The sequence below is a fragment of the Glycine max genome, chromosome 20 (genome assembly GCF_000004515.6).
Source record: "Glycine max cultivar Williams 82 chromosome 20, Glycine_max_v4.0, whole genome shotgun sequence".
NCBI lineage: Eukaryota > Viridiplantae > Streptophyta > Magnoliopsida > Fabales > Fabaceae > Glycine > Glycine max.
Genome location: NC_038256.2, coordinates 17,565,994 through 17,582,149, shown reverse-complemented (window position 1 = coordinate 17,582,149; position 16,156 = coordinate 17,565,994). Strand labels below are relative to the sequence as shown.

The window sequence follows — 16,156 nt, the reverse complement described above, 5'->3', positions numbered from 1 at the left end:
AAAATTTTTCACCTAAAATATACATAAATAAATAAATATTTATCCAAATAATTCAATCCATAAAATATTTACTCCAATGATACAAAATATTGTTTATGGTGAGAAATTGATCCCCTTGAAACCTGATTTGGCACCTGCAATTTTTTTTGTTTTACGTTGTTTGGAAATCGGTTCCCCATGAATCGGTTTCTAAATTATGTTATTCTTACACACATTTAGAAATCGGTTCATGGGGAATTGACTTCTAAACATGATTTTTTTATATAAAAAAACTGAGTTCATAAATCGAACTAAGTTTTTTTTATTTGGTTTTTTTATTTTTTTTTTTGTTATTTCTTATTTCTTTTAGTTTTATTAAATTGTTTTTCTATTTTTCTTACATTTTTTTAAAAAAAAATTAACTAATTTTTTGTTTTATTTTTTTATTTTCTAATTTATATGTGTGTGTGTGTGTGTGTGTGTGTTAATTTATAAAAAAATAAATTTATCTAGAATAGTATTTAATAAAAAAAGCACATATTTAAATACTCAATATAAATATAATTTAGTTATATATTTATTAAAAATGCATATTTTATCTAGAATAGCATTTAAGAAAAATGCATATATTTAAATACTCAATATAAATATAATTTAGTTAAATATTTATAAAAAAATGCATATCTTTAAGCGATCTGATTCTTTTACCTAAACAAATTAAATAAGTAAAACACGTTCAATTTTAATAGTGTGCATTGATGATTGATATAAAACTATGAGTACTTAAATATAATTTATCTAGAATAATACTTTTTTTAAAATAATTAATCCTTAAATGAAATCAAGTTTATCTAGATTAAAGAAGATGAAAAAAGAAGACTTAGATAAGTAAAGCTTAAATAAACATCATTATCCTCTCAGACTAACATGATCAAAGTAGCGAATCTTAAAAATAAGTAACAACATAATTCCAATGATGAATTGCAAGTTTATTCTCAAAAAGTAATAACAAGTAGTTTGCGCAATGATTACATGGATTCATTATTTATCAAAGCAATTATCTCACCAGTCGTTCTTGGTTTCCTTGGTTTGTACAACAGGGTAAGGATTTCATCTGGAGAACACCCAAAAGTTGCATTCATCTTAATCAGACCTTTGGTACTTAATTCTAAATAGATGAAAAACATTTTTCCTACATCACTGTTGTGTTTGAGTTCCATACAGTCGTATGCAACACAACTATTACTTACATAGATTGATTGACGGTAAAAAAAATTTATTAAAATTTTGTAACCTCTGTTGGCATAAAAAATTGTTTTCCTTAAGGCAGCAAGCGACATGTCCTCACTTATTGTGATGACTTTAGGATCACTAGGGCTTTCAAACATTATCCCTTCATCTGATGGAATAATGCCAACATCACAATACACAAGAGTGGATACACTCTCCATGTTTTAAACAATAGGGTGAATATCAGACAAAGGTATTGAGATGCATCAAACCTCTACTATTATGTGTGTGTGTGTATTAGATGATCTATTGTTCTCCCGTGAGTCATACCAATGATTGAGATTACACCGACAATATAAATGGTTTAGATTGAGTCTTAATTAATTACTTTTGGTTTGCATAATTTGAAAAGGAATGTTCAGTCAAATCGTCTCATAGAAAGAATTGTCCAATTACAACATCTCGAAACAAACAATGTGAGGTCAAATCGTATGAGAAAAAGTAATGTGGGGTCAAATAGTCTCGAAGAAATGAATTTTCAGTCAATTCGTATTAGAAAAAGGTAGTACTCAGTCAATTAATGCATTGTTCATTTAGTTAACAAGGACAAACTGGCAATCATCATAATAGGACATAATTAACAAGGGCAAGCATTCAATGTCGTCTATGTCTACCAATTCCTTTATCTGGGAGGTTGCTTATTTCATGCCATTCGTCGACATACTCATTCATATTCTTGTGGTTCAAGTTGTTCATCAGGAACAAGTTGCTCTTCCTAGACGAAGTCATTAGTAGAATAACTACAGGCAACACTTTGGTGAAAGGATGTAAACAAAGGTATGGGCATACTTTGGATGTACGTATAAGCAGACTCCGATATTCGAACAACTGTACCCATGGGGTTGCTCATAAAGTCTTCTCTCCTAGCATTGAAGAATTGTGGATTGTACCCATAATCTTCTTGATGATGATGATGAAGTTGTGGCATGAATTCATATGATTGAGCATGTGGTTGTAATCCTTCATCATGCATGCTAGCAACAATTGGTGGGCTTTGTTGTCGAGGATGTTGTTTAGTTTCCATGTCTAGAGCTGAACAAGATGTGATAGTAATGTTTGGATGAGTTGCAAACCATGTTAGGAAAATTTTTGAATTTGCTCAATACCAATTTATATAGTGACTCATATTTTCAATCTTTCATTGAATTGGTTAGCTGATTAACACATATTTGCATCTTTCCTTCCGAATTGTAATCTACCGTTGATGTTCCTATGCCCAATTTGTGTCACTATGTCTTCTCATGTCTATATGATGGACTTTGTCAAGATTATGCGATGGATTTGGTATGTCTTCAAAAAGTCCAAATTGGAGATGACCCCGTCAATTTGATGCCATACAACCATTGGTAAATAGATTAAAGCTACACAACCACTCTATATTTTGGAATCCTTGTATGCATTTTCTGACAGAAATGACTCAAAACCTCTGTAAGGCATCCAACGGAACTGAAAAGATAATTTGTGTTAGTAATTTTAAAAATAGTGTAATTGGCATTTGAATAAATAAAACAAAAAACAAATGGTTCAACCTCATCGTTATGTATGTTGTCGAATCTTTACCTGTAGCCTATCACATCACTGCGTGGGATTCCAAAAAACTATAGCCCTTTGCCACTCCTTCTAGAGAAATGTAATATGTTAGTGTCAAATACATTACCAAAAATGGACTTTGTTTAAGTGGGAATTTTATTTACCTAGTTGCAAATGGATATGATAGCTGACACTCGCTCTTGGTTAAATGAATGACATGCAATACCATGTCCAAGACTGTAACAAATAACAAGTTTTAGTATTTTTTTTCTTGTTTGATACCATGCCAAAAGTTGCCCTTATGGATTGAAATCTTGAAGTGTTAGTAATTTTTTCATGTTTTTGGCCAATTTGTTAATGCGTTTGATCTTCGAATCAAGACTTGAAATGTGTCTTAATGGCTTCATTGGCATGAAAACTATGGGAATGAAACATTATTTTAACTAAAAGAACTGATACATATAACAATCTAAATGCCAAAAGTTCTCCTCATGGATTGAAATCTTCAGTCTCAGTAATTTTTTTCTTGTTTTTGGACACTTCAATAATGCGTTTGAGGGCTTAACCGAGACCCAAAAATTTTCTTAATGGCTTCATTGACATGAAAAATATGGGAATGAAACATTATTTTAACCAAAATAACTTATACAAATAACAATCTAAGTGCAAAAAGTTGCCTTCATGGATTGAAATCTTCAAGTCTTAGTAATTTTTTCTTGTTTTTGGTCACTACGTTAATGCATTTGAGGGCCGAATCAAGACCCAAAAATTGTTTTAATGGCTTCATTGACATGAAAACTATGGGAATAAAACATTATTTTAACCTAAACAACTTATAATAATGACAATCTAAGTGTCAAAAGTTGTCCTCATGGATTGAAATCTTCAACTGTTAGTAATTTTTTCTTATTTTTGTCCTAATTCTCGACCTCGGTCCATACGTCTATCTCATAAACCCTAACCCTAGTATATTAATTGCACAAAAAAATCTAACCCTAATATAAAAACTAAACCATGTTCTTTAGAGGAAAGAGAACTTCTCTTCTCTAATCTTTCTATTTTTTTTCTTCTTTTTCTCTCACTCACGGGTTCACAACTTCATCCTCATTTATTCACGTATGGGAATCCAATGCTTCAAACCCTAACCCTTGATCATAAACCCTTGACCTTATACCTACACTCAAAACCCTATACCCTATATTCTAAACCATAATATAATAATAGAACCCTAAATCATAACCCTAACATAATAACTAAACATTAAACCCTAACCCTAGTCAAGAATCCAATGTTTTGTGCTAGTGTGTTAGAGACACTTGCTTTACACCAATGCATTAGAGAAATCTTTGTTTTATGTCAAGGAATCCAATGCTTCAAACCCTAACCCTAACCCTCAATTCTAAAACCTTAACCCTGACCCTTATATATAGAAGTCATATTCACCTTCGTTTAACACATCCACACGACACATTCTTGCTCTATTACTTTCTTCTAACTTTGCAAACACAAACTCTCTACTACATTTCTTTCTCTATTACACAACATGCACTACTAGAAAATAGGTCATTAACATCGGTTTTTATGGATATTCAATATTGATTTTAAACTGATGTTGAAACGACCGTCTTTAAAAGTAGGTCATTTTTAACATTGGTTATAAAATCAATGTTGAAATCTATATTATGCAACATCGGTTTCCCCCAAAATCAATGTGATATAATAGAAAATAGACAAAATATAAAAAAAAATGCAAAATCAACATCAATTTGGTCAAAATCGATGTTGTAATGCATTATACAACATCGGTTTTCACAAAACTGATGTTATAATACATTATACAACATTAGTTTTGCCAAATCGATGTTGTATATGATGCATTACAACATCTATTCTTATAGAACCAATGTTGTTACCGGTTAGTAGAAAAAGTAGAATGGAAATAAAAGATAAAAGATTTGTCAACAAGTAAGTAGACCTGAAAAGAAGATATATGAGAATTTGATTGATTAAAAATATAAGATAAATGTCTAATCTAATAGATGTGAATAGTTTACTTGTACTCATAATAGGTCCAATTCCATGTATAGGCACTTAATATATATGCATGCCAAGACTTTCTACATACTAGGAATAAGAAACTAGCATAAAGTCATCCATGTAAAGAAACTGACAAGAACTACATCAACTTAGTAAGGTGTTTTTTAAACTTTCTATATTTTCTTTATCAACCTTGTTAGTGTCATTTTTTTATTAGGAAGCATTCTAATGATAGACATGTTTAAAAGTGAAGAACTATTAGAAAGTGGAATTTCATCTTTGCACTATTTCATATACTACATTATCAATACACCAACTTATTTGTTGTCTCGAATTGATAAAGAAATAGTAGATTGCTAACTTGCTATCTCAAATATTGCCATCTTTGTAGCATTTTACTCTTCTCTAATTACTGTTATTTTTATTTGATTACATACATAGGGATGTGAATGGATGCTTGTTTAGTGAATGGAACACACTCAAACAAAACTTGTAATTAACAAAGTTTTAAGAGAGAGAAATAGAGAGATAAACCTTATCAAGATTTGGCGTGTAACACTGTGAATAGGCTTTAGTTAAGCTTTCTGAAATTTTAGGGACCTACACTAAATGTGCAACAACTCGGAATTTGACAGAGTAAGAGAAGCGTCGCGTGGCACCGTTAAGGACGGTGTAGTTGAGGAGCAGGAGGGTGACGATTATGAGGCTATAGGCGATGGAGGTGTCAATGGTGTAAAGGTAGAAGGTTCGATCGTCATACTCATCGGGGACCACTTTGTCCTGAAAAGGAATCAAATTTCAGAGCTCAATTGTGGAAAGCAAAGCGAGAGAAGGTAGGTTACCTTGCTACGACGTTGTTCGATGCCAACAGTGAGAGTCTAGATCCTTCGATGACAATGGCTCAAGCGGATGATGGAAAGCAACTCCATTAATGATGAGAGTGAGAGTTGTGAAACTGAGTGCCTCTTAAGGGTTTGGGATGAAGCACCACGACGTTTCAGAGTGGATGTGATGAGAGTGATGAGCACGAAAAGGGAAGGACACTGATAAGGGTTAATTTTAATATGGGAAAAAAATAACATCGATTTTTATAAAAACCGATGTTGGCAATTGATCAAACAACATTATTTTTCATAAAAATTGATGTTAACATATACACAACACTGGTTTTTAAAAAACTGATGTTGACTAACTCAACTTAATTACAATTATGCCGCTATTTTTTTTACATCGGTTTCAACCACTATTTTTTTTACATCGGTTTCAACCATTGTGTTTTTTTTTACATCAGTTTTTATGAAACCAATGTTAAATTGGCGACGTTTAAGACATGTTTTCTAGTAGTGATGTCTTCCTCATCTGCCAAATGATTAGTGTACTACAATGGTCAAATAATCAAAACAGATGAAGATGATACATTTTAATGCCCCCACTCATTGTTCTTTCAAACAAAGTGAGGCCTCACACTTGAAGCCTTGAAAAGATAAATTCATGAAAGGCTTCGTCTTTAACTACTAGACCAAGTATGTGATATTTCCTTCTGATACCCACAAGTAGTGGGGCACAGAGTGCTAAAGTTTACAACAATGTAACTTGTTGATGACAAAGACAACAAATGTATGATTTTTGTTATTCTCCAAAGTGAGATACTTCAATGCTGTGAATTGTACACAAGCATCAAGCTACATAGATTTTCTGCCCCAAACCCTCAATATTATCCTCAATCCCATTATTCACACACATCTGTTGCAATCCAAGACACTTTTGCTTTAACCCAACCGCAACAAAATTTATTTGAACCAAACACATCTTCTTTTACTCAACTTCTTTCCACAACAGTTTCCACCAAATTTGTTACACTAACAAACATTAGTAAATACTGAGGACGAAGACGAAGTTCTACACAATCAACCCAACAAAACAAGCCTGAGTTTACAGCAGAGCTTGGCTTACCTAACGAAGAACTCGATCCCTTTAGTGAGGACGAAGACGAAGTTCTACACAATCAACCATAGAAGGAAGATGAGGAAGAAGCTTAGGTTGTTTCACCAATAACAACTATACTACCATACTACATACCTCCACACATGCAAAATTTTGAAGAATCTAATTTTCAAGATTCTGAATAAAGCCATGGCTTGGATCGTGAATAAGTCCAACATCCAGTAGGGACTCTCTTTGAAGGGATGTTTTTTTCTAACAAAACAAGAAGCACAACATGCTTTGCAATAGTATCATGTGAGCAAAAGAACTAACTACAAGACACAACTATCGAACCCAACAAAGCTAATTGTTATTTGTGATGACGATAGTTGTGCTTGGAGGTGTAAGGCATCATACATCCTTGCAAGTAAGTAGTGGGAAATAAGAAACCTTTGTGAACCCCACACATGTTTAAATCTATCAATCTCACAAGATCATGCAAAGCTATTGTATTTGCTCATCAGTAAAAGCATCCATAACTTAATTGAAAACATCTACGACAACTAGGAAATATCGTACCACGATTTACCGATATTGTTGCAAGCTATGCAAATATTTCTTCCTGGTATGGTCATGGAGAAGGAAACACTGCCAATGCCACCTCAAAGAGGTCAAGCAATAGAGGGTTTTGTGATGTTCAATCGTCTTTTTTGGAGTTTCAGATTGTGAATCAATGAGTTTCAATATTGCAAGCTAGTGGTTAACGTTGATAGAACATGGTTGTACAATAAGTCAAGGGGACCCTCCTTGTGGCAGTTGCACAAGATGGGAACAATAAAATTCTTCCAATAGCCTTTGTTGTTGTTGAGAGTGAAACAGCGGGAGCATGACCTTCTTCCTCCAAAATTTAAAAAGGCATGTCAACCCATAACATGGTCTATGTTTTCAAACAGACACAAATCAATAAAGTGTCTACTCAAGATGTGGTAGTGGGTGGACGACACTAAATTCTATACATGTGTTATGCATTCAACACATTGCATAGAATTACATGAGAAGGTACAAGAACAATGTCATCAAAAAACTAATTATCAATATGGGTGAGTGTCAAACATCTTTCTCTTCATTTTGTATTATTCACAATATTGAAATTGTATGTTTATAACTACTCAGCATATGCAAGGACAAAGCCTACGATCAATCACTACTACAACATTTTGAGGGAGGAAGCAGATGCTGATCGAGTAATTAATTGGCTTAGCAAGATTCCACGAGAAAAATGGACTCTCACATGGGATGTTGGTTGACGATGGGAACACATGACCACCAATCTTATTCTGTCCATTAATTTTGTACTTAAGAAATCAAGAAATCTACCAATAAGTGCGCTAGTAAAATCACCATATCTAAGGTGTAATGCATTGTTCAACAAAAGAGGGAGAGAAGTCGCAGCAATGCTTACATCTAGCTAAGTTTATATGCAAGTACTAAACATGGTCATCGAAGACGCACAAAGAAAGGCAAATGCTCACATTGTTCTTGAGTTCGATCGACGCGACACATAGTTCTTGCACATGCCTTGTTCTCATGTTGTTGATGCTTGTAAACATGCTCACCATGAGTACATGAACTACATACATCCTATGTATACATCGGAAAATGTCCCAACTTATACAGAAGATTGTTTGGAGAATTGTGCAATGAAACATATTGGTCACTATGTCACAAGCCAATGATCGGTCCCAACCTAAACAAGAAGAGAAATTCTAAGGGTCGTCATGTCTCCTCTTGCATCCACACCAATGGATATTCGAGAACCGGATCAACCAAAGCAATATATCGTGTGTCACATCCCAGGTCATTCAAAGAAAAATTACCCCCATTGTGTAAGCTTAAGCCAACAATGTTAAATCTATGTCATATTCTTTGTATTCTAAAAATTTTGTTGTATTGTTTCAAATTTAAATATTTTGTTCTGTTGTTGATAATTTTAAAATATTTTATAATTTAAATATTATAGTTCAATTCAACATGCTGCTATATTTTTTTATCTTCTTTTGTTCATTTAGTTTTCTAACGAAAACAAAATAAAATTAAAATTTCAAAATAAAAAAAATATATTTTATCATTATTAGAGATTCAAATGTTATCCTAAACCTACTAGGTTAGGATGCTAATTTTATTTGACAACATAGGATATAGGTTGTACTGGGTGCATGTGGATGGGTCCATTTTATTAATGGGGATGATGAATGATAAGGAGAATGAGAACAAAAATTTTGATCACTTAAAAATATATTCATTTTTCTTGAAAAAAATATATCTAATAAGTAAGAAAATTTAAAAAAATACAATGTAGGAAAATTTAAAATGGTTCTTTTTTAATGTATTTAAATATATGTATTTTTCTTAAATACTATTATAGATAAATTATATTTTTATAAATTTATACATATAAATTAGTAAAATAAAAAAATTAAAACAAAAAAACAAGTTAAATTTTTTAAAAATGTAAGAAAAAAAAGAGAGAAAAAATTTAAAAAACTAAAAGAAATAATAGAAAATAAAAAACCAAATAAAAAACTTAGTTTAGAAAAGAAAAAAACAAAAACACACTTTAAAAAGTGGTTCCAATTTCTAAAGTGCATTTTTTTAAATAAAACTATGCAAGTGAGATGAGGGGAACCGATTTCTCACCTTACACGGTGTTTTGTATCATTCATGTAAATATTTTTTCACATCTATTATTTGGATAAATATTTAATATTTTTTGTATTTTTAGGGTGAAAAATTCAACGGTAGGAAATAAGGATAAAAAAAATTAAATTTTAGAGAACAAATACAAAGAAAAAAAATTCAGGAACAATCACAAAATTTTGATATTTTTCCAAAGACTAAACATATTTAAGTCTTTCCAAAAATTAGAAGAACAAAATTATATAACCTAATTAATAAATAAGGTGATATGCACAAAATGATTTGGGACTTGGGAGGTGTAGGTGGGCTAGTCCATACCATAACATGGGAATATAATGCCCAACCCAATGCTATTATTGTTGACGCTACATTTCTGATTCTTTCTTGCTCACACTTGCGATACCGACTTCAACACAAGAACAAGAACCATCTGTTACTTTGCGTTGCGATATCTCTCTTTTTCTCTCTTTCTGAAACTCAATTTATCACCAAAATTCTAGGGTAGATTTCTCTGCGCTCTCTCTCTCTCTCTCTTGCTTAGATCTAGCGGTTTTTTCGCTTTTCTTCTGCTCCTTGATTGTTTGGGTTTTAATAAGTGATTGGGCACATGTGTGTGTTTATTGTTCTCGCGGCCTTTAACTTTCAGCAACTTTGGATCCCTGTGGCTGTTGTATTCTTGAATTGTTTCGTGGGGTATTTTTTATTTATTTAATGTTTTATTATTATTACTATATTGGATGGTTTGATTTTTGTGGTTGCCGTTCATGGTTCTATCATTACGGCTTGTGGGTGGAATCCATTACTTAGTCTTATGATCCGCTTCTGGCTTTTTCATAAAAATTATCTGTGTTTATTTCTGTTCACTTGTGGATCTGATTTGAACCCTTTGATGATGTATGCTTCAGGGTTTGGTTGTTTCTTTTATATGTTTTTTATTATCTTTGGCATGTGATGTTGAATTTTGTTTTACTCTTTTTGTCTAGATTTTGTATTGACTGCACCGGTGTTGGTGTTGGTGTTGCGAGTTAGGTTATTAGAAGATTCACAGAGAATTTCTGCATCTGCTTTTGTTTTATTGCATTAAAGGAAATGGAGTTGCGAAAATCCTTCATCTGCCACTGGGTTTTCCTTTTTGTCATCGTCTTTGTTCAAGTAGTCAATGGTTTTTATCTCCCCGGAAGCTATATGCACACTTACTCAAATAAAGATCTCATATACGCTAAAGTTAATTCGCTGACTTCGATTGAAACCGAGCTTCCCTACAGCTACTATGACCTCCCTTACTGCCAGCCGGATGGCGGCATAAAGAAAAGTGCTGAGAATCTTGGAGAGCTTCTGATGGGAGATCAGATCGATAACTCGCCATACCGATTCCGGATGAATGTTAATGAGACACTTTACCTCTGCACTACGTCCCCGTTGAATGAGCACGAGGTGAAGCTACTCAAACAAAGGACACGGGATCTGTATCAAGTGAATATGATCCTTGACAACTTGCCTGTTATGAGGTTTACCAACCAAAATGGGGTTAAAATCCAGTGGACAGGGTTCCCTGTTGGGTACACTCCAGCTGATGGCGGTGAAGATTACATCATTAACCACCTTAAGTTCACGGTCTTGGTTCATGAATATGAAGGAAGTGGGGTTGAAATTGTGGGGACTGGAGAGGAAGGTTTGGGTGTTATTTCTGAATCTGACAACAAAAAGGCATCAGGTTATGAAATAGTTGGTTTTCAGGTTGTACCTTGTAGTATTAAATATGATCCCGAAGTCATGACAAAGCACAACAGGTATGATACTCTTTCTCCTATAAGCTGCCCGGCTGAGCTTGACAAGTATCAAGTGATAAAAGAGCGGGAAAGGATATCGTTCACATATGAGGTTGAATTTGTGAAAAGTGATATAAGATGGCCATCACGTTGGGATGCTTATTTGAAGATGGAGGGTTCCCGAGTTCATTGGTTCTCAATCTTAAATTCACTTATGGTTATTTCTTTCCTGGCTGGTATTGTTTTTGTTATTTTCCTAAGAACTGTGAGAAGGGACTTGACGAGGTATGAGGAACTGGACAAAGAGACTCAAGATCAGATGAACGAGGAGCTCTCTGGATGGAAACTTGTTGTGGGTGATGTGTTTAGGGAGCCTGATTGCTCGAAGCTTCTCTGTGTGATGGTTGGAGATGGGGTTCAAATTCTTGGAATGGCTGGTGTTACTATTGTTTTTGCAGCACTTGGATTCATGTCACCTGCATCCCGAGGAATGCTACTAACAGGGATGATCATTTTATATCTTATCCTGGGAATTGCTGCAGGCTATGTCAGCGTTCGTGTTTGGAGGACCATTAAGGGAACAACAGAAGGGTGGAGATCAATTTCCTGGTTAGCCGCATGTTTTTATCCTGGAATTGCTTTCATTATTCTTACAGTGCTGAATTTTATTCTATGGAGCAGTAACAGTACTGGCGCCATACCGATTTCCTTGTATTTTGAGCTGTTCTTTCTCTGGTTTTGCATTTCTGTACCTCTTACCCTCATTGGAGGATTTATGGGGACAAAAGCTCAGCCTATTGAATATCCTGTGCGCACTAACCAGATTCCAAGGGAAATTCCTGCACGTAAATACCCATCGTGGCTTCTTGTTCTTGGTGCTGGAACTCTTCCATTTGGAACCCTCTTCATTGAGCTTTTCTTCATCCTTTCCAGTATTTGGCTTGGGAGGTTCTATTATGTGTTTGGTTTCCTGTTGGTTGTTCTTCTATTGCTAATTATTGTTTGTGCTGAAGTGTCTGTGGTCCTCACTTATATGCATCTCTGTGTGGAAGACTGGCGGTGGTGGTGGAAGGCATTCTTTGCATCAGGTTCTGTGGCTCTTTACGTCTTCTTGTACTCCATTAATTACTTGGTGTTCGACCTGCAGAGTTTGAGTGGACCTGTCTCAGCTACCCTTTACCTTGGTTATTCACTACTCATGGCCATTGCAATCATGTTGTCAACCGGCACCATTGGCTTCCTTATGTCATTCTACTTTGTGCACTACTTGTTCTCATCAGTAAAGATAGATTGAGGTTCTTGTTGTCATTGCATATTAACTATGAAAAAGGTTGATTGATATAACTTGATCACATTGCATAGTAGGGCAACGGATGTTTAATTCATTGTCTGATTTTATATTGCGATGGGATCTGCAGTTTGTTCTCCTTCTGCCTGTTTCCCAAAGTAGTGTACTCATTCAAGTATTCAACTAGTGTTTGAGATCATGTTTCAAGTATTTTGTTCAAGTTTCTTTAGAAGGTTGTAATTCAAACTCTCATCTCATTTCAATACTTTAGAAAAATGATGTTAGATAGATACATGCTTTCAGAACTCGTTGTGATATTCACTGTGCTTCTGGGTATTTAATATTTTTAGCTTCTTTTGGGTTCAAGGATGGGAAAGTGACTTAGTATAGGATAGGGAAAGTGACTTGGTATTGTACTATTAAAATATTTTATTCAAACATAATTAATTGTCTGCAATTTTTGCTTTTGTAATATTATTGTTTTATTTTATTTTATAGCCGATGCTGCTTGTTTATATTTGAGTTAATAATTTTGGGTATGGAAAATATTGGATATAAGTGGGGGTGTTCAACATCAAATCGAACTGAGCGTAAAATTGAAAATTGATCCCAAAAAACCGAAAACTGTAGAAAAATTGATGATCATTGGTTTGGTTTAGTTTTTGTATTTTTCAAATCGCGTGGTTTAGTTTGTGGTTTGGTGCGCCAAAATCAAATCAAATTGCATCGAGAACATTCCTAAAAATTATTGTTGCAATTAGTGTTTTGTTGAATATTTATTTTTTGAGTTTCCATGATTGGAACTTGCAAGCGGATATTATGTTTTGTTTTCTTTTAAGTTGATTGATTACTTTTTAAGTTGAATAGTTATTATTCAACTTGAAAACAATTGATGTTTTATTTTAAGTTCAATTGTTATTCATTTATTTTGTTGATTTTTGAATTAGTTGTTACGACACAGAAATTTTTGGATTACTTTTGATTTAACACCTAGTTTAACTTCACAAGGTATATAATCATTCATCAAAACATACATATAGATATGCTAATACCTGGATGAAGATGCAATATTGAACAAATAATTCATCACATTCTTGGCCATTTTAGCCCTCCTGAAATGAAAAGCAACAAATAAATGAATTAGTGTAACAGCTCTTGTAAAAATAAAAATAGAAAAACTGTATGTAACAAAACATGCAGCAATACCTAACAGAATTTTTAATCTTGGCTATACAACTGTCACACCATCTAGCCCAAAATCATTGGGTATTTGACTCAATTACTCAAACAAATGTTATAGATTTCATTGCAAAAAAAAAAATTTGGTTGCTCTTTTACTCTCTTTAAAACCTGTCATTGAGTGATTACAGACCCACAATAATCACAATTACAAATCGATTTGAAAACTCCCTCACAAGCCAGTGTTGATAACATTCACTGGTAGATACTCTTAGACACGTGAATTAGCAAGAAAGTAAATAATCAGTCCAAGTTTCCTCATCTGTTAAGTTCGATTGATATAGAAAGGTAAAACAACCAAATTTGGCACACAACAAAAATGAATACAATGATTGCCATGCCTATGTCCATGACTCAAATTGGCTAATCCATACTTTCCTATTTAAAAAAGGTTAAAAAAAATACAAATTAACAGATTCTTACAGAAATAAAAATAAAAGGCATGTGATTTTGAGATATTAGCCATTCAACTTATTGCTTCAAAATTCAAAATTTTACTCATAAGTTTAGTCAAGCATGCCACTAACTGATTTTATAACAAAATGGGGAAGGGAACATACACTTCCTTTTGACGCTCACATTCTGAACAAACCTCATACACTCGGACATTTACTTCAATCTCATTCTAAATTGCCTTCATGAAAGCCTTTCAAAGAGAAAAACACAAGTAGCAGAGGCCAAAACATCCACTTATTAGCATACATGGAGTATGATGCAAAGTCTGGTCAGTATGCCAAGAAAAGCTATACAATTTTTAATAAGTCCAGCATGTCTAGGACCATTTAATTAATTTAATCCTTGTATGCAATTTAAATACTCATCATAAAGTCACCAATACCTGAACTCCAGGGCCATTCCCACCTCCAACAGCTGTGTATAAAACAATACACAGCTGGTTATCAATAAGCTGACAAAATAAGAAAAAGAGTTACAGTAAATATCCTAACCCTTAGTTTCACGTGAGGAAGCTTTTCTAGATTCCAAAAGTTCTTTCAGCCTTTTTGTGGCCAAGGAAGCTTCTTCTGTCTTCCTTTGCAATACCTACAATGAACATATAATGAGTGGGATAAACAACATTGGAATGAGACCACGATAGCAAGAATAGCAACTCACCATCTTTTGTCTCTGATTCAGCGCTAACAGCTTACGCATCTCATACTCATTCCTTCTCCCCTCTTTCTTAAGCTGGTATTAATGAAAATACGTATTAGAGGATTTGCTATCATTATTTATAACTAAAATATTTGTTGAAACAGTGTTGGTGAGAGATGTTGTTGAGATTGCAATAAGGACTAAAAAGATTTACCTGATCCCCTCTCTATATGGATAAGAAATAAAAGTATAGACGAGACCAGTATAGAATGAAAAAGAGACCAGTATCGAATGAAAAAAAGACTCCCAGAAGTTGGGGAAAGCTTATCCTCTATATGACCATAGAATGGAACTATGAGTGGGCTGTTCATTGCACGGTTTTTTTAAGTATAAGAAGAGGGAGGGAGAAAAAAAAAGTGAAATGTTAGAAAGTGGAGCACTGTCTAGCCGACATGTGGTGATGGCCGGACAATTTTTATATAGTAATATAATAGATAAATAGATAATAAACTAAGAAAGTTACTAAAAAGTTGAGCAGAAATCTTGTCATTTGCATTTACCTGGAGAACTTCTTTTTCACGTGAAGCTTTCCATAACCTAAATTGTTCGGATTCCTGTTTAATCTTATTTTAAAGTTGAACCTAAAGAGGAAAAAAAACTATGAGAAGTGCCAAAGAGTATAATACAAGTTTTCTGCTAGTTACTGCAAGCAAATACTGCACCTTTTGTGCTTTAATGAAAAACCTCTTGTGAAAAACCTCAGTTTCAACAACCACTTTTTAACCTTCTCTTTACTATTCTTTACCTCTTGTGACTTTCATATTAGTTACATGGCACTATAGAAATTTTTTTTAAGGAAACAAATTCATGTCATTTTATTAAGGATATCAAAGAATACATTTTGAGGAATACAAATGAAATCATGATAGCTAGCATACAGCAAGCTTGTGGGCAACAATGTTGGCTTGCCTCTTGACTAAACTCACAAGAGTTTTGGGATGAATTTAAAAGAGCCATACATCTGGCTAGAATAACATGGAATTTATTTCAACCTTGCTTTGTTGCATTAAGAGTATCTTGGATGAACTTATAGTTGTAGCTCTTGAAGACCATGTTTTGAAGTTGGAGCTGTTGTTGAAGACCACGTTTTGAAGCTGGAGTTGTTGTTGTATCTAGATTAAAGTTTGATGAAATGCAAATGCTTCATCTTCATGTGGTTAAGGTATACCGGGGTGTAACTCAGATCTTGCTCTAATAACCACATCATTTTTTGTCTCACAAACATAATCTGACGCCAAAGGAAGATTGATCC

At 33.7% G+C, this 16,156-nt stretch overlaps 1 protein-coding gene and 1 long non-coding RNA gene across 4 annotated transcripts; one reads left to right on the top strand and one right to left on the bottom strand.

The window, feature by feature from the left end:
- Positions 1-9,767: 9,767 nt before the first annotated feature.
- On the top strand, positions 9,768-12,970 carry LOC100782426 (transmembrane 9 superfamily member 12). 2 transcript variants are annotated; one of them, XM_006605598.4, is made up of 2 exons: positions 9,768-9,957; positions 10,486-12,970. In XM_006605598.4, exon 2 carries the CDS (start codon positions 10,546-10,548, stop codon positions 12,517-12,519), a length of 1,974 nt encoding a protein of 657 aa, XP_006605661.1. In that variant the 5' UTR covers positions 9,768-9,957; positions 10,486-10,545; the 3' UTR covers positions 12,520-12,970. The 2 variants fall into 2 exon arrangements, with proteins under 2 accessions (XP_006605661.1, XP_003555670.1); XM_003555622.5 differs by having other exon boundaries at positions 10,440-12,970.
- On the bottom strand, positions 12,865-15,190 carry LOC102666470 (uncharacterized). Of its 2 annotated transcripts, XR_005890397.1 has the most exons (5): positions 14,866-15,190; positions 14,700-14,793; positions 14,591-14,622; positions 14,313-14,398; positions 12,865-13,625 (listed from the first exon to the last, which is right to left on the bottom strand). It is a non-coding gene; the product is annotated as an uncharacterized lncRNA (long non-coding RNA). The 2 variants fall into 2 exon arrangements; XR_005890396.1 differs by having other exon boundaries at positions 12,865-14,398.
- Positions 15,191-16,156: the final 966 nt, after the last annotated feature.

Bases quoted from the DNA above. Each gene is read 5' to 3' on its own strand.
- LOC100782426 (XM_006605598.4), top strand. From the start codon at position 10,546: ATGGAGTTGCGAAAATCCTTCATCTGCCACTGGGTTTTCCTTTTTGTC.